Raw genomic sequence first — 26,729 nt, forward strand, 5'->3', positions numbered from 1 at the left:
AACGGTGCCATTCACTCCCAGTCTAAACTTTAAATGGGAGTTGCAATCATGTAAAAATCAGAGCCAGAGTCTATGCATTAGATACATGAAGCCAGTTCATGTGCAATTAATACTTCCTAACAGCAGTGGATCTACATTTTGCACTATAAAGAATCTTTTACATATGTGCATGGTGATTTATCAAATAAATGATTTACAAATAAACAGCAGACAGACTAATTCAAAGTGGTAAGTATGGAACGTAAGTATGGATAGTGTTCTTAGAGGTAATATAACCACCGGTAGTTCGAAAAGAAGAAGATTTTGATTGTTTCAAAGTGGTAACCTGTATCAGAGCACACTTTGCTCTGAGAGGTAATTGTCAATATATAATGTGTGTGTGTGTGTGTGTATATACAATATTTACAGTCACAAGCTAACCCCCAGCACTTTACTCGGCTTTTCATCAAGGTTCAGCAGGCTTATGATCAGCTAGGGCAGATCCAGGCTTTACTGCAGCCTCAAGGAGCCCCAACTGGGTTCCACGGGCCTAATTCAGCACAATGGCCGATTCCATTCTGAGATCCCCAGGTTCCTGCCCCAGGGCCCAAACTCTAACAAGTCTTTAAACAGCAGGGGGCCTTCCAGGTAGAGGGGCCTGGGCTGGTCCAAGATGTGACCCCTCACAGTTCCTGCCCTTTCCTATCTGCCACCCTCCTCCTAGGAGGAGGTAGACCAATAAACCTGAAGGCCTTTGTCTACTCTGAAGCATCCGGAAATTTTATTGATGAAGATTTGGCCCGCAGCTTGAAGCTCTATTTGGAGGCACTCCCGCAACCCGTACCGGTTTATGCACTGACAGGCACCTGTTAGCTGCTGGGCCTATAACCATGCAGACAGATTGGCTCACCTTGCACATTGGCCCTCATACAGAGTCTGTCTGTCGTTACACCTTATCTTCTTCTTCCCCTGGTTGCGGCAGCATAATCTGCTCTCAGTGCACCCAGAGTGCCTCGGAGGGGCACTTCCTTCTGCACCCCCCCCAAACGGGCCTGTTTACAAGGTGCGGGTCCCAGAGGACATCCAGGACCACCAAGACCAGGACCTCTTCTCTAAACAGAGTGCCCAGGCCCTGCCACCTCACTGTCCCTTTGACTGTGCCATCAACCTGGTCCCAGGCACAGCTTCCCCTAGCGGCAGACTCATTTGCCTTTCCCCACTTGAGTCATGGATCAATATATCCAAGAAGTCTTATCCTTGGGACATATTTGCCCATCCAGGTTACCAGCGGGGGCAGACTTCTTCTTTGTTAAGAAGAAGAACAGGAGCCTGCACCCCTGTATTGACTACTGGGGCTTAAACACTGTAATGGTGAATAACCGCCACCTCCTTCCCCTGATGAACTCAGCTTTTGACTGCCTGCAACAGGCCAAGGTACTTTCTAAACTTGACATCCGCAGTGTGTACAACCTGATCCGCATCAAGGCAGGGAATGAGTGGAAATCTGCCTTCATTATGCTTTCAGGGCATTACGAGGACCTGGTGATGCCCTTTGGCTTAATGAATGTCCCGGCAGTCTTCCAGCGCCTCCACAACGAGGCACTCAGGGAGACCCTGAATTGCTATGCCTTTGTGTACCTGGACGCATTCTCATCTTCAGCAGTTTGTTGAGGTCTGCCGAGTCTTGCGGCTTCTCCTTGAGAATGGGCTATACGTGAAGCTTGAGAAATTGCAGTTTCATGTGAATACCATCTCTTACCTGGATTTGTGGTCTCTCAGGACAGCCTGAGCATGGATCCCGTCAGGATCAGGGTGGTCAAGGAATGGCCTCAACACTCCTCAGTACGGGCAGTCCAATGCTTTCTCGGCTTCACCTACTTTTTCCGGTGATTTGTGCGCAATTTAAGTACCTTGGCCTGTACGTGACATTTACACCACATGCTGCATCCTCAAAGCCAACAGAAATTTTATGACCCCATAAACCCCTCACACACACTTTTCACTCTCCTGCATCAGGTAATATGTTCGGAAGCCCTCACTACTACTGCCTGTTTTTCATCAAGCTTCTCAACACAAAGAAAACAAATCTGAACCAAACTGGCCCACACACACTCAAACAAACACACTTATTCAATATAAATCTGTTCACACCTCTACATGGGGCTCTGGCCACCTTCCAGAGCCTCACAACTTCCCCAACAAGTTCATGGTTAAATATATCCACGATAAAACAGTTATTTACGTGGTTTGTACACTTTTAAACTGATAATTCTCAGCATGCTCAAAATGTAACAGCAACAGCAAGTGTGGTTACCTCTGCTGTAGGCGGTCCCTATTCCACATTCTAGTTACCATCTTTTGTCATACAGATGACGCTGTCCCCATTTATGCATCATTTAATACCCTCAGCGACCCATTTTTCCCCTCCGTTACATATGCTGTTTATACACCGTAACTTTAATGCTGTTTTGTACAAAAGTCATGCTGCAGTCAAGTTTACAGTCCTCTAAGTGTTTATCAATCTCTATTTGCACAATGCCATTACAATGTGCTCTCGGGTCGGCACTATATTTTATGTATCTGTCTTGTAGAATATTGGATTGGTTGCACTGTCTGTCTGTTTGCTCTTGGTTTCATACTATGCACTTTACCTTTTAGTCCTTAGCTCTGTGTTGTTTTAGTCTCATGTGCCCCCATGTTGTTCTATGTAGCAACATGGTCCTGGAGAAATGTTGATTAATTTTAGTATATAGTTACTAGTATATGCAGCTATATATGGTTGAAATAACAATGAAAGCTTCTTGACTTGACCAAGGCTGCAGTTTTGTGTATAGTTTGATGCAGTGTTTATGAAGATGGAGATGGGAGACAAGGAGATGGGAGACAAGATGGTGCCGCTGTGTTTGGCCTGCCACTTGCTCCTCTGTTTTTTCATGTTTGTTTTTGCAAACAGTCTCGTCGTTGATTGTGTATGATCGCACCATGCTGTTGGAACTGCATTGTACAACTAATCGCCTTTTAAATACCCAGTCCTTTAAACCACCACTGTTGACATTAATCACTCCTTTCCTGAGACGCCCTGTCTGTCTGCTACCAGGCAGGAAGCGCCGCAGAAGACGCGGTCGGAGAGGCGGGTTACATGTCAGGCTGAGGACTCACCTGGATTCTTCGTCTCCAAGAGGTCAAGATCAACCAGGATGTGAAAATGCTAGAAGATCCCGGGAATGCTACCGATGGCTTCGGCTGGTTGGCTCCAACACTGGCGTTCCGTTTCCATGTCCCCGCCGAAACATCCACCCGGGGTTGTGTCCAAGGAAATCTCCGTAACAATTCCTCGTGTGACATCGTCGCCTGTCAAGTTGTCCACGTCCCGCATGGCACTTTGTAACACCAGATCGCTCAATAACAAAACATTTGTCCTCAATGATGTCATCTCCTCTCATAATCTGGATCTGTTTATCCTCACCGAAACTTGGCTTCCCCCAGGTGACGTCAACGCCTTTTCGGAAATCCTCCCCTCTGGTTATCTTTACCTAAACACGCCGCAGCAAACGGGTAGGGGCGGGGGGATAGCCACCATTCATAGACAGTCCCTGAAGTGTTACAAGTATTTGTGCTTACACTACCCTGTCCAATTTTATGTGCAGTAATCTACCATCAGAGTTTCTGACAGAGTTTTTAGCAAAGTTTGACAATATTCTAATCTGTGGTGACTTTAACATTCATGTTTGCTGCCCCTCTGATAAACCTGCTAATGAATTTAAGGCACTTTTAGACTCATTAGATTTGGCTCAATACATTTCCTGTCCCACCCATAGGTTAGGTCACACTCTTGACCTTATTATCTCTCGTGGGGTGATCGTGTCAACCTGTGAGGTCATGGATTTTCCTATCTCTGACCACTCTCTCATATAGTTTGACATTTGTGCTGTTCCACCTGCACCAACGTCTATTGTCCCCCATCGCCATCGCATTATTACCCCATCCACAGTCGATGATTTTGTTGCTGCATTCTCTGTTTCTGATATCGCCTCTACTGCAGAATTAGCATCGCCTCTTTGCCCGGACCGTTTCCTCGCCTCCTTCCATACCATCTGCTCCCAGATTATGGACTCTGTTGTGCCCTACAAGGTAAAGTCGACCAATGGTGCATTGGACCCCTGGCTCAATGATACAACTCGGGCCCTCAGGCGCCGGTGTAGACAGGCTGAGTACCTTTCTGCTCTCATCAATAGCAATAGCCACCGCCCTGGAATTTTATTCAGCACTATCAATTCTGTTATGAATCCGTTGATGCCATGTCTACTCGTGCGGCGCAATGTGTGTTAGAGAACTTTGTTGCAGTTACTCTGGTGGACCTCAGAAAAGCTGTCCACGAGTTGAAGCCTACCACTTGCCCCTTAGATGCTGTTCATGCCAGGATTTTGAAGGATGCTATTGACATCATAGGACCCATCCGTGTCCCCTTCATAAACAGCTGTTTTAGGGTGGGTATTGTTCCTGCTGCTCTCAAACACGCTATTGTTAGACCGCTGCTCAAGAAACCCAACCTTGATCCCTCCATACTCTCCAACTTCCGTCCTATATCTAACCTGTCATTTCTGTCTAAGTTGATGGAGACGCTTGTTTTCACGCAGCTTCAGTCTCACCTTCAACTGCATGGCATTGGTGATACATTTCAGTTCGGTTTCAGGTCAAGACATAGCACTGAATCAGCGCTATTGAGGGTCCATAATGACATTCTTGGAGCCCTGGATGGTAAAAGCTCTGTGGTTTTGGTGTTACTGGACCTAAACGCTGCATTTGACACCGTGGATCATGCCATCCTCATCTCTCGTCTACAACATGATGTTGGTCTGCAGGGTGCGGTTCTCATCATACCTCACTAAAAGAACCTTTTCAGTAATGCTTAATGATTATTCTTCCTCGGTTGCTCCTCTGTCATCTGGTGTGCCTCAAGGATCTATTCTTCTTCTCTATTCTCACTCTATATGCTGCCACTTGGTCAACTCATCTCCAGTCACAACGTTCAATTTCATTTCTATGCTGACGATCTCCAGATCTGTCTTCCTGTGATTCTGAGTAATTATTCTGCATTGGACCCGCTCCATAATTGCCTTCAGGATATCAAACAGTGGCTTTCTCAGAACTTCCTTCATCTGAATGAAGAAAAGACTGAGTACATCCTGTTTAGCCCAGATTCACCCAGCAGTTCTCTTAGTTTTGGTCCTCTAACACTTCAGTTTGCTCCTACCTTGCATAACCTGGGTGTTATCTTTGACAAGAGTATGCACTTCGATAAGCAGATCAGTGCAGTAGTGAAGGTGAGCTTTTACCAGCTAAGACTACTCAGCAAGGTAAAATCATTTTTGTCTCAAGCTGACCTTGAAAAAGCTATACATGCCTTCATCAGCTCAAGGATTGACTACTGTAATGCTCTCTACACTGGACTTAATCAATCACTTCTCAATCGGCTTCAAATGGTACAAAACGCGGCAGCACGTCTTCTCTCCAACACCTCCAAACGCTCACATATCACCCCTGTTCTCCACTCACTTCACTGGCTTCTGGTGCGGTTTAGGGTGGAGTATAAGGTCCTTCTCTTTGTGTTTAAGGCCATCAATGGTCTGGCCCCGGCCTACCTCACAGAATTAATAAAGGTCTACCAACCAGCCAGATCTCTCCACTCCTCTGGACATTCCTCTCTGGTCACTCCCAAATACAAATATGAGAAGTTTGGAGGCCGGTCATTTGCCATCAAGGGACCAAAGCTGTGGAACGCACTTCTACCAACAACTACCAGTCACAAGTATAGAAGGACAAGGCCTTACAAATATCTCTAGAGGAAAAAATTCCACCACAAATTTCACAGAAAATTAATAACAAGCACTGAAAATGGGAAGACTGCTTCTTTATGCCATAAAGGTTACTACAGGAGAGATTTAAAAAATAAAATAAATAAATAAATAAATTTAATCTCCACCATAAATATATAATTTATAATACTCAATATTAAATTCATTAATTAATGCTCAATAAATATATGTATTATATACTGCATATAATACAGAACAAAAAATATCAAATATATCATAATAGCATAATAACATGTCTTAATTTTATAGAAATATTTTGGGGTTATGCTAAAAATTTGTGACAAAAGCTAATTCAGGATAGAACAGTGATTAATTCAGAGTCTGTCAGAAAAATTTGTAGAGTTATGATCAATTTAACACACCTCCTGAGCCACGGATAAAACAGAGCATAAATAACTGGATTAATGGTGGAATTAAGATGAACCACAACCAAAACCTTCAGTAATGTTTCTATCTGTATTTCAATGACATTCCCTAATATACTGTAAAAATAAAATGGAAGTAAACACATCAGAAAGACAGACACTAAAATACCGAGGACTTTAGCAGCTTTTCTCTCAGATTTCATGGAGTGTGAGGTGATTTTCTGTGTTTTAGGCCGTGTGTGATTATTAAGCTCTCTGATAGCAGTGGCATGTTTCTTAGCAATCAAAAAAACTCGAGTATACAATATGATTATGACAGAAAGTGGAAATATAAATGTTACTACAAGATTAATTACAGACCAAACCTCATTCACAATTAATAAACATTCTCCAGGACACATTACAGAAGTTTCAGAGCTTCCACTGAAATAATAAAATGCTGTCATATATGTAATACACACACACCAGTTAGAATAAACCACAATGCACATAGTCCTCCTAGATATAGAACTCATGTAGAGAAAAGGGTTTGACAGAGCCAAATACCGATCTACAGCGATCAGGGCAACATTATAAATTGATATGGTCATGATGATACCACCAATCAACAAAAAGCTAATGCAGAAATCTCTCCCAAAAATCCAGCATGACTCTATTGTCCAGATTAACATTGGCGGCATCACTAAAGCACCAACAAGGAAATCCGACACAGCCAGAGAGAGCAGCAGCATGTTTGTTGGTGTGTGAAGCTGCTTGAAGTGAAGAACAGAGATGATGACGAGCAGATTTCCACACACTGTTAGCAGAACCACAGCAGCTGAACACACGTACAGTAAGATATAAACTGCAGGAGATACAGATCTCTCTAGACAGGAGAAATGATCACAGCCATCAGACTGATTGAATTCCATCAGGTTCATCAATACAGCATTTCTCTAATGTCTACAGAGTTTTAGAAATACCTTATACATTGGATGACATTGTAAAATAGTACATGTAAAAGATCAAATGTCTTAAGGCTCAAGCAGTCCTAGTGGTTTTATAATTTAGAAGTCGAGTACGCCCCTGAGTTTGAGTGACAGCATAATACATATGATGTCATGCCTCTGTGGAACAAATAGGTCTAGTTGCCAAAAGAAGTAAACCTGTTATTATGCAGATTTATGTGTCACAAAACCTCATTAAAAATGAAAACAAAGTTAACAAAACCTAAGTTCTCACAAAAAATAAATGCAGGGAAATAAGTTTTAATATAAATATATTTTCATATACACATTTACAATGTTGCTATTTTCATGAACTACATATCAGACATACACAAGACATCATTTTGTAATCTGTCTGTGTGTGTGATAAAGTGTAATGATGCAGGAAACAAGTATTGAACATGCTAACTGAAATGTATTTAATACTTGCAGCATATGTTTAGAAGCCTGATATGCCGGCTTCAAGACATGACTATTTCTGAATGAAGAAACTAATCAGTCACAGTTTTTACACACAAAATGGTGCCATTCACTCCCAGCCTGCACTCTGAAAGCTTTTTTGTTGCAAGCATGCAAAAATCAGAGTCTGTGCATTAGATACATGAAGCCAGTTCATGTGCAGTAAATACTGGCCAACGGCAGTGGGTCTACCTTTTGCACTACAAAGAATCTTTTACACATGTGCATGGTGATTTATCAATAAATGATTTACAAATTAACAGCAGACAGGCTAATTCAATGTCCAGTTTCGGCAAAACAAGCTTGATGACCTCAGGGCAAGGGTCAAGTTCCAGAGGGACATTCGGGACTGCAACCTTCTCTGCTTCACCGAGACATGGCTGAACCCATCGGTACCAGACCACGCCATTTAGCCGGCCGAGTTTTTCTCGGTTTACCGCATGGACAGAACACTGGAGTCGGGGAAGTGAAGGGGAGGTGAAGTGTGTCTGATGGTGAACAACCACTGGTGCGACAGCACGAGCATCGTTCCTCTTTCACGATCCTGCACAAGAAAACTGGAACTATTGACCATCAAATGTCAGCCCTTCTATCTAACTCGGGAATTCAGATCGGTCATAGTCAGTGCCGTTTATATTCCACGTAAAGCGGACACGGACACTGCAGTATGGGACTTACATGAGACACTAGCGCTACACCAAACACAGCATCGGGACGCTGTGCTCATTGTGGTGGGAGACTTTAACAGGAAGTTGCTGCCTACAACATGGGGCTCGCCACCGGGGACATGGATGAGTACAAGGCTGAATCTTACAGTGTGGGCAGAGCAGTGAAGGAAGCAAAGAGCAAAAAAGAAAGGCTGGAGCTAACCATGCTAGCAGTGCTAGCGGCACAAACAGCATGCACGCTGAGAGCTGGAGAGGTAAACACGTTCACCATCTCGGAGCATGACGTGAGGAGGGCATTCAGGAGATTGAATACCAGGAAGGCAGCAGGACCAGATGGCATCACAGGTCGGGTTCTGAAAGCCTGCACTGACCAGCTAGCACTGGTGTAGCGCCTAGGTGTTCATATCACACAGGACCTGTCTTGGTCCTGTCACATCAACACCCCAGTGAAGAAGGCCCGACGGCGTCTGTACCATCTGAGATGCTTAAGGGACTTTAAACTACCCTTTCAGGTGCTAAAACGTTCTACACCTGCACCATTGAGAGCGTCCTGATGGGTAGCATCACTTCCTGGTTCGGGAACAGCACCATGCAGGACAGGCGAGCCCTCCAGAGGGTGGTGCGATCAGCTGAACGTACCATACACACTGAGCTCACTGACCTGCAGGACATTTACAGCACGCGATGCCGGACCAGAGCCAGGAAGATTGTAAAGGATCTCAGCCATCCCAACTTGGTTGCGTTCAGGGAAACAGAGAGAGAATGAGGAGAAGCTTCTTCCCGCAGGCCATTCGGAGTTTAAACCAGGAAACACCCAGGATCTAGTGCTGGACCTCTCCCTTCAACTTCACTGTTTTTCTGCACAACCTTTTTTGCAATATGACACATTAACTCTGGACTGTCACTTTAACTCTGGACTTGCACAGAACAGTGCCACTTTATACACTTCATATACACCATACTGCACATAGACACTAAGGACAATCATTAAAAACAATATGCATTTATGTATATGTATATACATTATATTTTTTCACATAATGTTCATATTGTCATATTTTATATAGTTTTTATATAGTTATACTTTTTTTTTTTTACCTATCTCCTTTTGGTTTTGGTTGTATTTTTTATCCCTAATTGCATTCCTTTTTATGCTTATATACCGGACAGATGCAAAAAGCATTTCACTGCATGTCGTACTTTGTATGTATGTGTATGTGACAAATAAAGTTTGATTTGATTTGAGAAGGGCCATCCTGTGTATTGATCATTTGATTGCTTTACAGACAGGCCATTGTGTTAACTACAGGTAAAGCACAGGCAAGGCACAATGTAATCAGCCTTTTGGTTCCCCCTTTACAGTTATATGTAAATTACAGGTGGGGCACAGTAACATCAGACGTTGATTATGCATGAAAGAAGTAGACACAAAATTCTTCAGTATGCAGGTTGGACTTTGATGTGGAGGAGGGATAGCAGGGGTAGTAGCAGGCAGGTTGGTGGTCAAGGGAAATGGGACAATTGATTTGAGCCAGGAGAAAAATGTCCACCACAAATTTCACAGAAAATTTATCACAAGCAATGAAAATGTTATGACCGCTTCTTTATTCCATAAAGGTTACTACAGTAGAGATTTAAAAAATGAAATAAATAAATTTAATCTCCACCACAAATATATAATTTATTATACCTATACTATTATATACTGCATATAATACAGAACAAAAAATATCAAATAATCATAATAGCATAATAATTAATTTATAATAATAACATCTTAATTTCATAGAAATATTTTGGGGTTATGCTAAAATATTAGCCTGTCAGAAAAATTTGTAGAGTTATGATTAATTTAACACACCTCCTGAACCACGGATAAAACAAAGCATAAATAACTGGATTAATGGTGGAATTAAGATGAAGCACAACCAAAACCTTCAGCAATGTTTTTATCTGTATTTCAATAACATTTCCTAATATACTGTAAATATAAAATGGAAGTAAACACACCAGAAACACAGACACTAAAATACCGAGGACTTTAGCTGCTTTTCTCTCAGATTTCATGGAGTATGAGGTGATTTTCTGTGTTTTAGGCCGTGTGTGATTATTAAACTCTCTGATAGCAGTGGCATGTTTCTTAGCAATCACAAAAACTCGAGTATACAATATGATTATGACAGAAAGTGGAAATATAAATGTTACCACAAGATTAATTACAGACCAAACCTCATTCACAATTAATAAACATTCTCCAGGACACATTAAAGAAGTTTCAGAGCTTCCACTGAAATAATAAAATGCTGTCATATATGTAATACACACACACCAGTTAGAATAAACCACATTGCACATAGTCCTCCTAGATATAGAACTCATGTACAGAAAAGGGTTTGACAGAGCCAAATACCGATTTACAGCGATCAGGGCAACATTATAAATTGATATGGTCATGATGATACCACCAATCAACAAAAAGCTGATGCAGAAATCTCTCACAAAAATCCAGCATGACTCTATTGTCCAGATTAACGTTGGCGGCATCAATAAAGCACCAACAAAGAAATCCAACACAGCCAGAGAGAGCAGCAGCATGTTTGTTGGTGTGTGAAGCTGCTTGAAGTGAAGAACAGAGATGATGATGAGCAGATTTCCACACAATGTTAGCAGAACCACAGCAGCTGAACACACAGTAAGATATAAACTGCAGGAGATTCAGATCTCTCTAGACAGGAGAAATGATCACAGCCATCAGACTGATTGAACTCCATCAGGTTCATCAATACAGCATTTCTCTAATGTCTACAGAGTTTTAGAAATATCTCATACATTGGATGACATTGTAAAATAATAAATGTAAAAGATAATATGACTTGAGGCTCAAACTTGAAGTGGTTTTATAATTTAGAAGTGGAGTACACCCCTGGGTTTGAGTGACAGCATAATAAATATGATCTCATGCCTCTGTGGAACAAATAGGTCTAGTTGCCAAAAGAAGTAAACCTGTTATTACCTGTGTGGTTTAAATGGGAGTTGCAATCATGTAAAAATCAGAGTCAGAGTCTGTGCATTAGATACATGAAGCCAGTTCATGTGCAGTAAATACTGCCCAACAGCAGCGGGTCTACCTTTTGCACTACAAAGAATCTTTTACACAATAAATTTATCAATAAATGATTTACAAATTCACAGCAGACAGGCTAATTCAAAGTGGTAAGTATGGTGTTAAGTAATACTTAAACATTTACAGTAACTGTATAATTGTCATGATTCATTTGCAGAGATGGATGCAAGTGATAAAATTCTTCTTTACTGAAATACTCAGGCCTTATAAACTGTTTGTGAGTGCCGGGGAAGTGTACATGTATTGTGGAGATTGTAGCTCAGGGAGGCCATGAGTATCAAGGTCTCCCAATGGGTAGATGACACACTCTGGGTGATTTACATGAATCTCATGGAGCAGGTTAGGGTCAGGTATAGTGTGTGCAGGTACCCAAAATTGTTCTTCTGTCCTGTAACACATTCAACTCAATGATGTAATCTAGGCAATCAGCTTTGTATCTAGAGTTTAGAATGGACTTGATTAGGTATGCAGGTTGGACTTTGATGTGGAGGGATAGCAGGGTGGCAGCAGGCAGATTCATGATAAAGGATCATGGGACAATAGATTTGAGCCAGGAGACATGGAATAGTGGAACAACGTGGCAGTGACGGTTACACCTGAAGGTCAAGCTAAGTTATGCCTTTACGTTTTTATTTTTTGCATTTTGAAGGGCCCAATGCACCTTGTGGTGAGTTTTTAAATGCATGCAGTTGGTGCAGGTCATTAGTGGTGAGCCAGACTCAATCACAAGGTTGATAGCAGGGGGTTTCCCTCTGTGGTGATCTGATTTAGACATGGTGGTAAGTGCAGTAAACACTTAGGTGCACAGTGACATCATATGTGTGAGCCCATGATTTGAGTCAGGTTTACAGGCATCTGGGAACAAAGAGCTTGTGAGGAAACTGCTGCCAAGAATTGCATGCAGTGACACTTCCAAATTGTTAATGGATATCTCCACTGGGTCTGGCTGCCTGGCAATAAGGACTGTGGTGAAGACCAGGTTAAGTTGCTTTATAGGAGCAATGACTTGTGTGGGAGAGTGAGGGCACTGAAGCCTCGATTTAAACAAATTATGATGAAACTGAGTTAGTGTTAGCTGCCTTGGTTCGTGCCATCACTTCATTTATTCATGATGGTTTGTTATTTATAATAGCAGGATAACCTGGTTTACGGCTCAAAATGAGCAACAAACTGGAAAAAATACAAAGAACTGCTGATGGTCTGTTACAATAGTTTACAGCAGAACAAAAGCTGTCTTTGCTACAGACTGTAAGGAAAAATAATGAATCTATATCATTCTCAACTGAACAATAATACTTTGTTTATTCCTCAAAAATAATTTGTGTAGCTGTTACTGAAAATGAAATTTTTGGTCTGTTTATATTTAATAAAATGGAATGAGAAGGGTAAAAAATTGTACTGCAGTCAGTCAATAGAGGGCCTCAGACATTTTGGCTTCACATTTAAATCCTTGTCATGATGTAACTCAGATACAGTATAGAGTCAATAGGAATATCAAAGATTAATGCAGAGCTTCCTTAATTGAGGAAGCAAAAAAGGTGTTTAGTTTTCTGTTTTCAGTTTGAATCAAGTGGACATTTTACACAACCGAGTACAATGAAATAGTGTATTTATGCATATTTATGATTAATTTAACACACCTCCCAAACCAACGGTAAAGCAGAGCATAAATAACTGGATTAATGGAGGAATTAAGATGAAGCACAATCAAAACTTTCTGAAATGTTTCATTATCATTTCTTTTCTGAAATGATAGATATGATGTCATGGCTTGTGGGAACAAAAGGCCTAAATTACAGATCTCCATCTTATGTGTTCTTGACTGTACTGATGGAGCTTCCTGTTACTTCACTGTTTAAGAATGTGAAACTTTTCTTGAAGTGTTGAAGGAGATTTTTAATTATCTGATACACTACACCTGGTCTCCACACTGCACCTTAGCTTCCATATAGACATTTCAAGTAGGTTTGCCTGGGCCTCATAGCTGCCATACATTTACATTTACATTTACAGCATTTGGCAGATGCCCTTATCCAGAGCGCCGTACATAAGTGCTTAAATCTCTATCATTGGATCATTGAATACATTAATGCTGGCTCACTAGGTTACATACTTAAGATACCACAACATTGTTCAAAGTTACAATGAAAAAGTGTCAAAGGTTTTTTTGTTTTTAAATAAATGCAAAAGATAGGGAAAGAAGTGCTATTTGAAGTGTTTCCTGAATAAGTAGGTTGGATAAGAGCCCGTCTAGCTGAATGGCAGCATCCAGAACTCCAGTGAAAACAAAGATGCAGCAGTCTATAGACTGAATAAATATTTAAATGACATATAATACAAAAGCAATATTCAAATAACAAATATTCCCTCTGTGATTAAGCTGTGATTTGCACTGAGAAAAGTACAAATTCATCGTTTATGTAGGCCAAACATTTGTTGTTCTTATATATGCTAATTGTTATTATGCTTGATATTCCCCTTATGATGTCTATCATTATTTCTAATGATTTAAATCTTATTTTAAGCTTATGGAACAAAAATATTTTTGTTTAACCAAAGGTTACAATTCATTTGATTGTATTGTAAAGATTGAAAATCAATATTGCTTTTACATTATACATTATATTTGGGGCTGATTTGTATATATATATATATAATTGATATATTTCATTAATTACCTTATTGTCATGAACAGTTATATAGCTTTGGACACATCAGGCATGGTGAAAAAAGACTTTTCATAAAAAAAACATTGATTAATGCAGAGTCTGTCTGAAATATTTGCCGTTTAATGCAGCACTGGTGCTTTGATAGCATATATTTATTATTCCCCTGAGCTTTGAGAATCACTGTATGTATGACTTAATGCTGTGTTGTGATGGAAGGCCAAATATCATTTACAAATAATGTCATACTGACATTTTGCATTAACACAATGCAAAAGTGTGCTCAACAAAGCCTTAATATCAGCCCTATAGATAAAGAACAAGTGATGAAACACATTTTCATATTTAATCATGATTCACTGCCAAAGCCTGTATCTGGCTACTGAATAAAACAAGTGATGATAAAACAAGTGAACAAGTTAAATCATGAAAGGACATTTATTAACGCAGAGTCTGTTTGAAATATTTTCAGAGTTATGATTATATGAATGCACCTCCTAAACCACGAGTAAAACAGAGCATAAATATAAGGATTAATTGTGGAGTTAAGATAAACCACAACTAGAAATGTTTCTACCTGTAGTTCAATAACATTTCCTAATAAACTATAAATAAAATATGGAAATAAACACACCAGAAACACAGCCACTAAAATACCGAGGACTTTAGCTGCTTTTCTCTCAGATTTCATGGAGTATGAGGTGATTTTCTGTGTTTTAGGCCGTGTGTGATTATTAAGCTCTCTGATAGCAGTGGCATGTTTCTTAGCAATCACAAAACCTCGAGTATACAATATGATTATTACAGAAAGTGGAAATATAAATGAATATATGAGATCAATTACAGACCAAACCTCATTTAGTAAGTAATAACACTCTCCAGGACACATTACAGAACTTGTAAAGGATCCACCGAAATAATAGAATGCTAGACTGTACACCAGATTTACACACCAGTTACTTGAAACCACAATGCACATCATTCTTGTAGAGATTGTGTTTGTGTAGAGAAAAGGGTTTGAGAGAGCTAAATACCGATCTACAGAGATCAGAGCTATATTATAGATTGATATGGTCATGAGGAGACCAGCAGTTAACAAAACATTGGTACACAAACCTCTACCAAAAATCCAGCATGACTCAATTGAGCAAATGAACATCGGTGGCATCACTAACGTGCCTACAAGGAAATCCGACACAGCCAGAGAGAGCAGCAGCATGTTTGTTGGTGTGTGAAGCTGCTTGAAGTGAAGAACAGAGATGATGATAAGCAGATTTCCACACATTGTTAGCAGAACCACAGCAGCTGAACACATGTACAGTAAGATATAAACTGCAGGAGATACAGATCTCTCTGGACAGGAGAAATGATCACAGCGATCAGACTGATTAAACTCTGTCAGATTCATCAATACAGCATTTCTCTAATGTCTACAGAGTTTAAGGAAATAGGTCTTATATACTGGATGTTACTATTGTAAAACATTAACTCTAAAATGTCACATCAAATATCTCATGACTAAAGGAGCTGTGGTTCTTTTATAGTATAAAAAGATCACACCCCCGAGTTTAAATGACATCATACGTATGAGGCAGTGCCTTGTTGTAATGGAAGCGAAGTAGAATTAAAAGTATTTATTTGCAAAAAATTAGGCAAAAGGTTTGTGAAGAAGCTTCAATATCAATAAAAATGATTTCAAGCTACTAAGGTAAATGTTCAAATAATTAAATAAGTGTTAAAAGATGCCAATTTGACATTTATTAAATAAATTTGAATTAAAGAAAATGAAAAATATTATCATAAAATAGGATATGTTTTAAAATATTATATTTCACTTAATGCACCTACTCTATTTTCAAAAGAGTAAAAATTGTTGGTGCGTGTCTCACTGCTGCAACAGTGACCAGGACAGAAAATCTCTCAAAAGCCACTGTCTTCATGGTAATATCGGCATACCACCACATTCAACAGGAGTAACTGTCAACACAAGAGGCTTGCTTTTGCTGGTTGAGCATGTCACTGTCAAGGACTATCGAACCATTCTAGAGGATAAAGGCATTGCTCTAGAAATGTCAGTTGGTATTCTCGGCTCATGAGGCAGATCTCATGAGATCCCCTTTCTAATAATGTTCCGGGTAGTTAGCACTATGATGCATAGACTGAATTGCACCAGCAGATTTTTGACAGACTCAAGGGTAAGTTTACATCTGTGCCTGTTCTTGCATATTCAGATTTCACCCAGCCTTTCATTTTGGAAATGAATGCCATTTATTTTTAGCGGATTAGAAGCAATCCTCCGTGAGGAAATGGGAGGCCTACTGCTTGTTAGTCACATTCTTCAGCCCACTGAACACAATATGTCAAATTATAGATACATGAATCTGAGGTTTTGAACTCAAGTAGGCATGACTAATAATTCAACTTTGTCTCAAATCAGCTTTACAGAACATAGGAAACAATACAAAAAGTTTAATATTATACAAAGTTTAATATAAAACAAATGTTCAAGATTAATATTAGACTTATAATTAAATGTATTTGTATTTATCCCCAATGAACAAGTCTGAGGTGACTGTGGGGAGGAAAAATGTTCTTAGATGAAAGAAGAAACCTTGAGAGGAACCAGACGCAAAAGTGAACCTAATCCTCATTTGGGTGACACTGGAGGGTGTAATTATAAATATACAGTCTGACAATTGTGTACTGATGAGGAGGTTGTTGTCCTCAAATACCACATGGAGGTGGCATCTTCTCTTAGTATGCCTGAATACTTCATGAGGCAGAGTCCAAGTGGAGTTGGTACATCTGTAGATGCCTCAGGATCCTCACAAAGTTGGCCTCATCTCAATGAAGGTCTGAAATATTCATGACTCGGAACACAACTGAAGCTGGTACAATCTCTGGATGACGTGGGATGGTAGAAAAAGATATTAAGTTGAGAGGAATTAGCGTTGCTGCTGTTCATAATATTAGCAAGCACTAGATGATAATGTGCACTTGATCAGAGGTACTAGAGCACAAGATTATGGGATGTATTATGTCTACACCTGACTAAAATGATATGTCCATAATCCACACTTAAACTGGAAGAGTGTGTCTGAGCCCCGGACACTAACAGGAAAACTATTCCAAAGGATAAGCAACCCAGGGCCCGTAGCTTTATGCACTATTTATTGGCATCTAGGCCTAATGAAAACTTGGTAATAGACTTTACTGTACTTGAGCCATTCTGGTGGGAATAGTGAATGTTTTAGTGATGACTGATGTCTTCACTGAAAAAAACTGTGACTGTCCTCACTCTGGACAAGCATGCTCAAACAGTAGAGAGGTTAATGGTGACGGAGTGGTTTTATTAATTGGTGGTGCCTAGTTTCATTCTGACCATGGTTCAATTTATGTGTTTAGCTGGACTTGTCTTCATGTATAAGATCGCCAAATATTATTACAGTAGAGTAGATCATGCAACAAACAAATTGCATGATGACGAGCTGGAGAAGCTTCATGACCTCGGCTTGCGATTGTGGCAGGATAGTTTATTGTTGTGACGTCAGGTAGTAATAGCCTATCGGAGAGCACCGGTGCGTATAAGGGAGGGTGTCAGGTTCATGGTGATTGAACGTGCGTCATTTTGAGGTGCTCTTCCGGTTTCCGGTTCCGTGTTTCAACAGAGGCCACTGGGTGTTAATGGTGTAGCTAGCTGCGTGGTGGTTCTGCGTTGTTCCAGTCACTTTCAGTTACCTGGGAGGTAGGAAGCTGGCTAAGCGGTTTTGTTGTGGTCATACAATAGGCTAATTCCGCACGTATGCGTTATTGTAGTTTGTTGCGACAGACTGTCTACCCTCAGGTATGTGAGTTTGTTTTATCCATTTTACGTGGGACGCTAGTTTAAATGCCAGGGGGTGTATTGTTAATTGCTTTGTATTTCCCCCAGTCAGCGTTATTTCGTTACCCGATGTCCATCTGTATCCGGTTTATTACTGAACCAGTACTGTATCTGTGATTTGGTGTGGCGGACGGCTGTATTTCTTCGGTATGCACTAGCATTTTAGCAGTTTTTTTGGGGGGTTTTAGATTTTTTCAATTGCACTTACTTAATGTGCGTAATATTTTCTGTTAGGTTCCGGAGAATTTCTGCTGTATGTGCAGTTGAGGCTGCACATTGTTCCTGGGACAACGCTGCTGTTTTGTTCCGTGCTAATTTTTGTGTTCCGTGTTAAATTGCTTTGCTCCTCGCTAAATTGCTTTCTCTTGTAATTGTTTATTTTCGGTTTCAGATCTGTTTCTTGATTTATATCCACACTGTTACCCTTTCTCTCCGACACTGTTGCCTTTTGCTGAAGTCAGAGTGTGGTAATTAGTTATTCTTTTGTTACTTCATTTAATTGCTCTGTCCTGAAATCTAATTAATATATTTTCTTAGATTGATTTATACTTTCTCCTGGGTTTTGTAAATCTTTATTCTTTTTGTTTTGTTTATTGGGTTTTCTTGGTTTGAGCATTGTCAATTTTAACATATATTGTTTTTTTTCTGTTTTGTGTACTCTCTGCAGGAGCTGTAGGCCAAAAGGCCAAGAGGCCTGACTTTCCTTCTCTTTTCGAGTGTGTTTCTGTGCACCGTGTGCTCTGTGACCACAGACAGAAATTTCACTGAGCACTGAGTGAGTGTGTTGCGATTGAGCACATGCATGGTGTGGATATTTAAATCTACTTCTGTTTCAGCCTGTCTTGTGCCGATCAGCTGCAGCCCTGCATGAGCTTTTGATTTTCCTTTTTGTTCATCCTGAAACTTTATTTTACTGGTTGTGTCAATAAATTAAATTTTATCTTTTCTTGTACCCACGTCTCCTGCTCATTCATTAATTGGTAGAACGAACTTGTGATCCTTATAGTATTGTGAGGTGATTCATATTTCCCTGGGTGAAAGTCCCAGGGTGGCGTAGTCTGTCATTTACATATTTAGGTTTGCATATTGTGCTTTCCTTCCATTTACCACTCCGTTACACTAGCCCTCCAGCTCTTGGCTTCGCCTAATTCCGGTGACAAGAATTGGGAATGCCAAAAGCAGTGCCGAAGCTCAGAAAGCAGGCAGGTTTCTGTGCTAGGCTAAAAACAGACCCTAGCTGGCTGGCACAGCCGTTTATTCTACTTGCAAAAATTTTTTTCCTGGACAATACACTGGACTACATCCGGCTTTAGCAGACCACATGGCTAGAGTTTCAAGACCCTGCCTCTTTGTTTTCATGTAATCGTAGCTCAGCGACAGAGTTCTGTACATTGCTATTCAGCTATATGAGCTCACCTCTTTTCATGCCAAAAGAAATGCAGCACTTCTTGCATTAAAGCTCACAGTGGTGGCATGTGTATTTACAATAACACTGTCAGGATCTAGCCCAGACTTTTTCCATGTACATTTTGTTTATGTTCACTGTTCACGTGTCTGTCCTTCCCTTGTCTAATCCTTCCCACCTTTGCACACCTGTCCTTTTTGTGTCTTTATGTGTCTAAAGAAAAAGGTCCAGGCTGTGAGAGAATACGCCCGACCCACTACAAAGAAACTTTTAGTCTCTGTGCGGGGAAGCATACCAATCCATTCCACCTTCCTCAGTCTGCAGTGTGTAGAGAAGTCCATCAAAATAATCATGTCACTCTCCCTATAACAGGGCTCTCCAATAGTAGAAATACCCTGTTCTTTCGTCCTTAGTTATAGAAGCCTGATCGACGGGACGTCGATTTAAATTAAGGGAGGTGTATTGTAATGGGGTAGAAGGTGTGGGACTACGGATTGGATGGACTACAAATCCCAGGAGTCAAGATGGTATAAAAGGAAGTCAAACTTATTGACTTATACTTATATGGTATGGCAATCATTAATTTGTATTTTCTTTGTCTTTTTACAGATGATGCATGATTGCCGTTTACGTTTACTTTTATTGAAAGCATTGATGGCTTAATGGTTTTGTTTTCTGTTTTGTTTTATTTATCTTGGACCAACTAATGACTGGGGGGGCACGGTGGCTTAGTGGTTAGCACGTTTGCCTCACACATCTAGGGTCGGGGTTCGATTCCCGCCCCCACCTTGTGTGTGTGGAGTTTGCATGTTCTCCCCGTGCCTTGGGGGTTTCCTCCGGGTACTCCGGTTTCCTCCCCCGGTCCAAAGACATGCATGGTAGGTTGATTGGCATCTCTGGAAAATTGTCCCTAGTGTGTGATTGCGTGAGTGAATGAGTGTGTGTGTGTGTGTGCCCTGCGATGGGTTGGCACTCCGTCCAGGGTGTATCCTGCCTTGATGCCCAATGACGCCTGAGATAGGCACAGGCTCCCCGTGACCCGAGGTAGTTCGGATAAGCGGTAGAAAATGAATGAACTAATGACTGGGAGGTTTCCTTTACCTTATATGTGGTGTTGTTATGAGAGCCATGAGGGCTCCCTCTGCTGGCCTGCAGAGGATTTGCTGCACTACCATCAGGACTCTAATTCCCACAATCCATTGCACCACCAACTCAGCACACCTGTTTGTAATCACCTGGTCTATTTAAGCTCACTCAGAACTCTCGTATGACGTGAAGTATTGTTAGCCTGTCTGCATACCGAGCGTATTTCTCTGTTCTGTTTATTGCCTCGTTTTTGACCCTGCCTGTTTTTCGTGTTTGTGATTGTTTGCTACCTGCCCTGACCTACGCCTGGATTATTGACTACTGATTTTGGATTTCCTTTGTTGTTGCTGTTTGCCTGGTGTTTTGACCCTTGCCTGTTTTTGGATTTTGCAAATAAACCTGCACTTGGATCTAACCGGTTTCACGCCTTATGACAGGTGTACTCTGTTAATGTGGGGGGAAACAACTTGTTGTGGTTTGAGGGTATGATTTCCTTTTGCTGTGGAGTGCGGATTGAACGGGTTTTGGTTTTACTTGTAATTTGAGTGTGCACTTATTTGCAGAGTAGCAACTACTAGTAGATAGGTTTGGGAACCCTGTTGTCTGTTATGGTGACAAGATAGTTCTTTTTTTCTTTCTTTGTTTTTGTTTGTTTGTCTGATCTTTTTGATTCTTTTTGTTGCTACTTGGAAATGTTGTAAAATAAACATTGTCATATTTGCAAAGAAACACACTGTAGTGGTTACCCTTAATTTTAAGGTATCTCCTCATCCCCTTGTGGGATGATGGGGTTACATATGATTGAAATAACAATAAAAGCATCTTGACTTGACCAAGGCCACAGTTTTGAGTATAGTTTGATGCAGTGTTTATGAAGATTTTATAATGTAGAGTACTTCACTGTATCAACCGGCTGGTAATGGCCTGTGTGAGTTGTTCAACCATACATTGCATAACCTGTCATGTACCCTACCAGTGTCAAAAAAAATAAATTATGGGTTATCATTTCTGCCTCAAGTGGTGTTATGCCAAATCACTGCCCATCATGCTAGTGTCGAGCTCTTCACTTCCTTGTGTTTGGTCATTTTGGAACCACAGTGAAAGCAACAAAGGAGGGTGGCACTACATTGACCTATGACCTTGGCATCATTAGTGGGTGCATGGAGTGTAGGTAAACTGCTGATGAGTGTCACATGGGTAAGTGTAATTTCTCACTCACTCACTCTCACTCATTTTCTACCGCTTATCCAAACTACCTCAGGTCACAGGGAGCCTGCGCCTATCTCAGGCATCATCGGGCATCAAGGCAGGATACACCCTGGACGGAGTGCCAACCCATCGCAGGGCACACACACACTCTCATTCACTCACACAATCACACACTATGGACAATTTTTCCAGAGATGCCAATCAACCTACCGTGCATGTCTTTGGACCAGGGGAGGAAACCGGAGTACCCGGAGGAAACCCCTGAGGCACGGGGAGAACATGCAAACTCCACACACACAAGGTGGAGGCGGGAATCGAACCCCCAACCCTGGAGGTGTGAGGCGAACGTGCTAACCACTAAGCCACCATGCCTCCCTAGTGTAAGTTAATTTCTAACTCTTAAACCAGTTTTCAGAAAAATAACACAGCTTTCGAGTTTGTGGTTCGTTTTTGTTTTAACACGCTGCTGCCTGGTGAATGATTCTCCAATTTAATTCTTCTCCACAATGTTTTATTTGAATAAAATTTGGCCATGCTGCTGTCAATACAATGGTTTTCCTTTTTTGTACTTTAATGTCGGCATCAGGACACCCTAGGTCGGAGGTCGATGATCGACTTTGTGGTTGTTTCATCTGACCTCCGGCCGTATGTCTTGGGCACTCAAGTAAAGAGAGGGGTGGAGCTGTCAACTGATCACCACCTGGTGGTGAGTTGGATCCGATGGCAGGGGAGGAAGTTGGACAGACTTGGCAGACCCAAACGTACTGTGAGGGTCTGCTGGGAACTTTTGGCTCCGGTCAGAGAGATCTTCAACTCCCACCTCCGGCAGAGCTTCAACCAGATCCCGAGGGAGGTTGGAGACATTGAGTCCGAGTGGACCATGTTCTCCACCTCTATTGTCGACGCAGCCGCACGGAGCTGTGGCCGTCAGGTCTCCGGTGCCTGTCGCGGCGGCAATCCCCGAACCCGGTGGTGGACCCCGGAAGTAAGGGATGCCGTCAAGCTGAAGAAGGAGTCCTATCGAGCCTGGTTGGCTCGGGGGACTCCGGAGGCAGCTGATAGGTACCGGAGGGCCAAGCGAGCTTCAGCCCGGGTGGTTGCAGAGGCAAAAACTCGTGTCTGGGAGGAGTTCAGTGAGGCCATGGAGAAGGACTATCGGTTGGCCTCGAAAAAATTCTGGCAAACCGTCCGGCGCCTCAGGAGGGGGAAGCAGTGCCCTGCTCACACTGTTTACAGTGGGAGTGGGAATCTGCTGACTTCGACTGGGGACATTCTTGGACGGTGGAAGGAGTACTTCGAGGATCTCCTCAACCCCACCGACATGTCTTCCACTGAGGAAGCAGAGGCAGAGGGCTCGGTTGAGGACTCGTCGATCCCCCAAGCTGAGGTCACTGAGGTGGTTGAGAAGCTCCTCAGTGGCAAGGCACCGGGGGTGGATGAGATCCGCCCTGAGTACCTCAAGTCTCTGGATGTTGTGGGGCTGTCTTGGTTGACACGCCTCTGCAACATCGCGTGGCGGTTGGGGACAGTGCCTCTGGACTGGCAGACTGGGGTGGTGGTCCCTCTGTTTAAGAAGGGGGACCGGAGGGTGTGTTCTAACTACAGGGGGATCACACTCCTCAGCCTCCCCGGAAAAGTCTATGCCAGGGTACTGGAGAGGAGAATTCGGCCGATAGTCGAACCTCGGATTCAGGAGGAACAATGCGGGTTTCGTCCTGGTCGTGGAACACTGGACCATCTCTATACCCTCACCAGGTTGCTGGAGGGTTCATGGGAGTTTGCCCAACCAGTCTACATGTGCTTTGTGGATCTGGAGAAGGCATTCGACTGTGTCCCTCGTGGTGATCTGTGGGGGGTGCTCTGGGAGTATGGGGTCCGGGGCCCTCTGCTAAGGGCTGTCCGGTCCCTATATGACCGGAGCAGGAGTTTGGTTCGCATTGCCGGCAGTAAGTCAGACTTGTTACCGGTGCATGTTGGACTCCGGCAGGGCTGCCCTTTGTCACCGGTCCTGTTCATTATTTATATGGACAGGATTTCTAGGCGCAGTCGGGGGCCGGAGGGAGTCCAGTTTCGGGACCACGGGATTTCGTCTCTGCTTTTTGCAGATGATGTTGTCCTGTTGGCTTCTTCAAATCAGGACCTTCAGCGTGCACTGGGACGGTTTGCAGCCGAGTGTGAAGCGGCGGGGATGAGAATCAGCACCTCCAAGTCCGAGGCCATGGTTCTCAGCCGGAAAAGGGTGGCTTGCCCCCTTCAGGTTGGTGGAAAGCTCCTGCCTCAAGTGGAGTAGTTTAAGTATCTTGGGGTCTTGTTCATGAGTGAGGGAAGGATGGAGCGGGAGATTGACAGGCGGATCGGTGTATCTTCTGCAGTGATGCGGTCGATATAACGGTCTGTTGTGGTAAAGAAAGAGCTGAGCCGCAAGGCGAAGCTCTCTATTTACCAGTCGATCTACGTTCCTACCCTCACCTATGGTCATGAGCTTTGGGTCATGACCGAAAGGACAAGATCCCGGATACAGGGCGGCCGAAATGAGTTTCCTCCGCAAGGTGGCTGGGCGCTCCCTTAGAGATAGGGTGAGGAGCTCGGTCACTCGGGAGGAGCTCAGGGTAGAGCCGCTGCTCCTCCACATCGAGAGGAGTCAGCTGAGGTGGCTCGGGCATCTGTTCCGGATGCCTCCTGGATGCCTCTCTTTGGAGGCCCCGGGGAAGACCTAGGACACGCTGGAGGGCCTATGTCTCTCGGCTGGCCTGGGAATGCCTCGGTATTCCCCTGGAGGAGCTGGAGGAAGTGTCTGGGGAGAGGGAAGTCTGGGTGTCCCTGCTCAGACTGCTGCCCCCGCGACCCGGCCCCGGATAAGCGGTAGAAGATGGATGGATGGATGGATACTTTAATGTCACATGCACAATTCAGTCATAATATGAAATTTTTAATTATATCAAGTTCGCCGACGACACAACTGTGGTGGGTCTCATCAGCAAGAACGATAAGTCAGCATACAGGGAGGAGGTGCAACATCTAACTACCTGGTGTAGAGCCAACAACCTGTCTCTGAATGTTGATAAAACTAAAGAGATGGTTGTTGACTTCAGAAGAGCACAGAGCGACCACACTCCACTTAACATTGACGGATCATCGGTAGAGATTGTCGAGCACCAAATTTCTTGGTGTACAACCAAGCAGAGAACCTCACCTGGTCACTCAACACCAGCTCCATCACCAAGAAAGCCCAGCAGCATCTCTACTTCCTACGAAGGCTGTGAATGGCACATCTTACTCCCCCATCCTGACCATGTTCTACAGAGGGACTATCGAGAGCATCCTGAGCAGCTGCATCACTGTCTGGTTTGGGAACTGCACCATCTCGGATCGCAAGACCCTGCAGTGGATAGTGAGGACAGCTGAGAAGATAATTGGAGTTTCACTTCCCTCTATCATGAACACTTACACCACACGCTGCATCCGCAAAGCTAACAGCATTGTGGATGTGACCACACACCCCTCACACACACTTCACCCTCCTGCCATATGGAAAAAGGTACCAAAGCATTCGGGCCCTGACGACCAGACTGTGTAACAGTTTCTTTCCGCAAGCCATCAGACCTCAATAACTGAACTGAACTGTACTGAGCACAACATACACACACACAACACACATCAACTGTATGAACTGCACAGACTTACACCAAATACACACACTTCCAATATACTTCGATCAACCTGTTTACATGCTGTTTTGCACACTTTTTTTACTTTTTGCTCTTTGTACACACTGTCTAATCATTTCCGTCATTTTGCACATACTGTACAATATTTCAGTTGTTTGCTGTTTTTGCACAAATCCTATACATTATCTCTGCTGCTAAGACACTGTTCATTCTACTGTTACTGCACGAAATATGTCTGAACATACAGTATTTACACTGGTCAGCACTGTTTCTGTTTATTGTCTTTTGTGTACTCTTTTTTTTGTATTTTTTGTATTGTCTTGTAACTTTTTGTCTGCACTGTCTTTTGTTCTGCACTGTCTTGTATGTCTTGTTTGTCTTGTCCTGCACTGTTTGCACCAGGTTGCACAGTTGCACTTTGTGGCTAGGAATACTTATTTAGTCCTTAGTCCTGTCTTTGTTTTATGTAGATCCTGGTAGATCACCCTGATCCTGGAGAACGTTTTCTCATGTACTGCAACAGCTATATATGGTTGAAATGACAATAAAAGCTTCTTGACTTGACTTGACTTGACTTGTTATTCACTCCTAGTCTGCACTCTTTAAGCTTTTTTGGTGTTTAAATAGGAGGTGCAATCTTGTAAAAAATGGAGCCAGTCTGCTCATTAGATACATTACAGTACCAAATACAAATAGGCTACCTACCTGGTGTTACCCTGGGTTAACAGGGTAATTGCGGGAATAAACATCAGCTTTGGCATTCGGAGAGCTGGGGTGATAGGACAGGGTAAACAGGAATTGTTCAGCCTCCTCCAACTAGTGTCTATACTATTCCAACTTGATAGAAGTTCTCATTATAATGTCATAATTGCAATCAGCAGTCATCAGCTTCAGAGTAAAGGGGGAGGATTGAGCCTCTCCATGAAAAACTGTGACCTCCTTTACTGTTCTTTAAATGATTAACATTTAAAGACATATAGCCAGATAACATTGTGTGACCCAGCCATTTGGGAAACACTCTGTTCTAATGCTCAATAGACATTTAAAGGGAAACCCCATTTCAAACAATAAAGTGGAAAACATTATAAAATGCTTGAACATGAGTTGCCCTGTGTTCTTCTTGATGAACCCAAAGTGCTTTGTGTATTTTGTAACTGCTATGTTGGAATAAACTTCTTGTTCTTCATTAAGATCTTCACACTCATCATTTTATTTTCTTACATTTTTTTATTTCTTACATTGGTGAGCCAGCCAGGAGGGATTTCCAAAAAAAGTGTTGAAAGAAAACAAATGAAGATTTTTCTTTTTTTTTTTTTTTTTTTTATGTTTTTTAATGTTTCTATCTTTGATTTAGG

General features: G+C 42.2%; 2 protein-coding genes across 2 annotated transcripts; both read right to left on the reverse strand.

Moving 5' to 3' along the window:
- Positions 1–6,147: 6,147 nt before the first annotated feature.
- On the reverse strand, positions 6,148–7,140 carry LOC132854877 (trace amine-associated receptor 13c-like). The gene has a single exon (XM_060883523.1). It carries the CDS (start codon positions 7,138–7,140, stop codon positions 6,148–6,150), a length of 993 nt encoding a protein of 330 aa, XP_060739506.1.
- A 7,407-nt stretch (positions 7,141–14,547) lies between these two features.
- Positions 14,548–15,531, reverse strand: LOC132854831 (trace amine-associated receptor 7d-like). Its single transcript, XM_060883460.1, has one exon. The coding sequence runs from the start codon at positions 15,529–15,531 to the stop codon at positions 14,548–14,550; it is 984 nt and encodes a 327-aa protein (XP_060739443.1).
- Between the last annotated feature and the right edge of the window lie 11,198 nt (positions 15,532–26,729).

The sequence above is a fragment of the Tachysurus vachellii genome, chromosome 12 (assembly GCF_030014155.1).
Source record: "Tachysurus vachellii isolate PV-2020 chromosome 12, HZAU_Pvac_v1, whole genome shotgun sequence".
Taxonomy (NCBI): Eukaryota; Metazoa; Chordata; class Actinopteri; order Siluriformes; family Bagridae; genus Tachysurus; species Tachysurus vachellii.

Excerpts from the sequence above, each read along its gene's own strand:
- LOC132854877 (XM_060883523.1), bottom strand. The coding sequence starts at position 7,140 with ATGAACCTGATGGAATTCAATCAGTCTGATGGCTGTGATCATTTCTCC.
- LOC132854831 (XM_060883460.1), bottom strand. The coding sequence starts at position 15,531 with ATGAATCTGACAGAGTTTAATCAGTCTGATCGCTGTGATCATTTCTCC.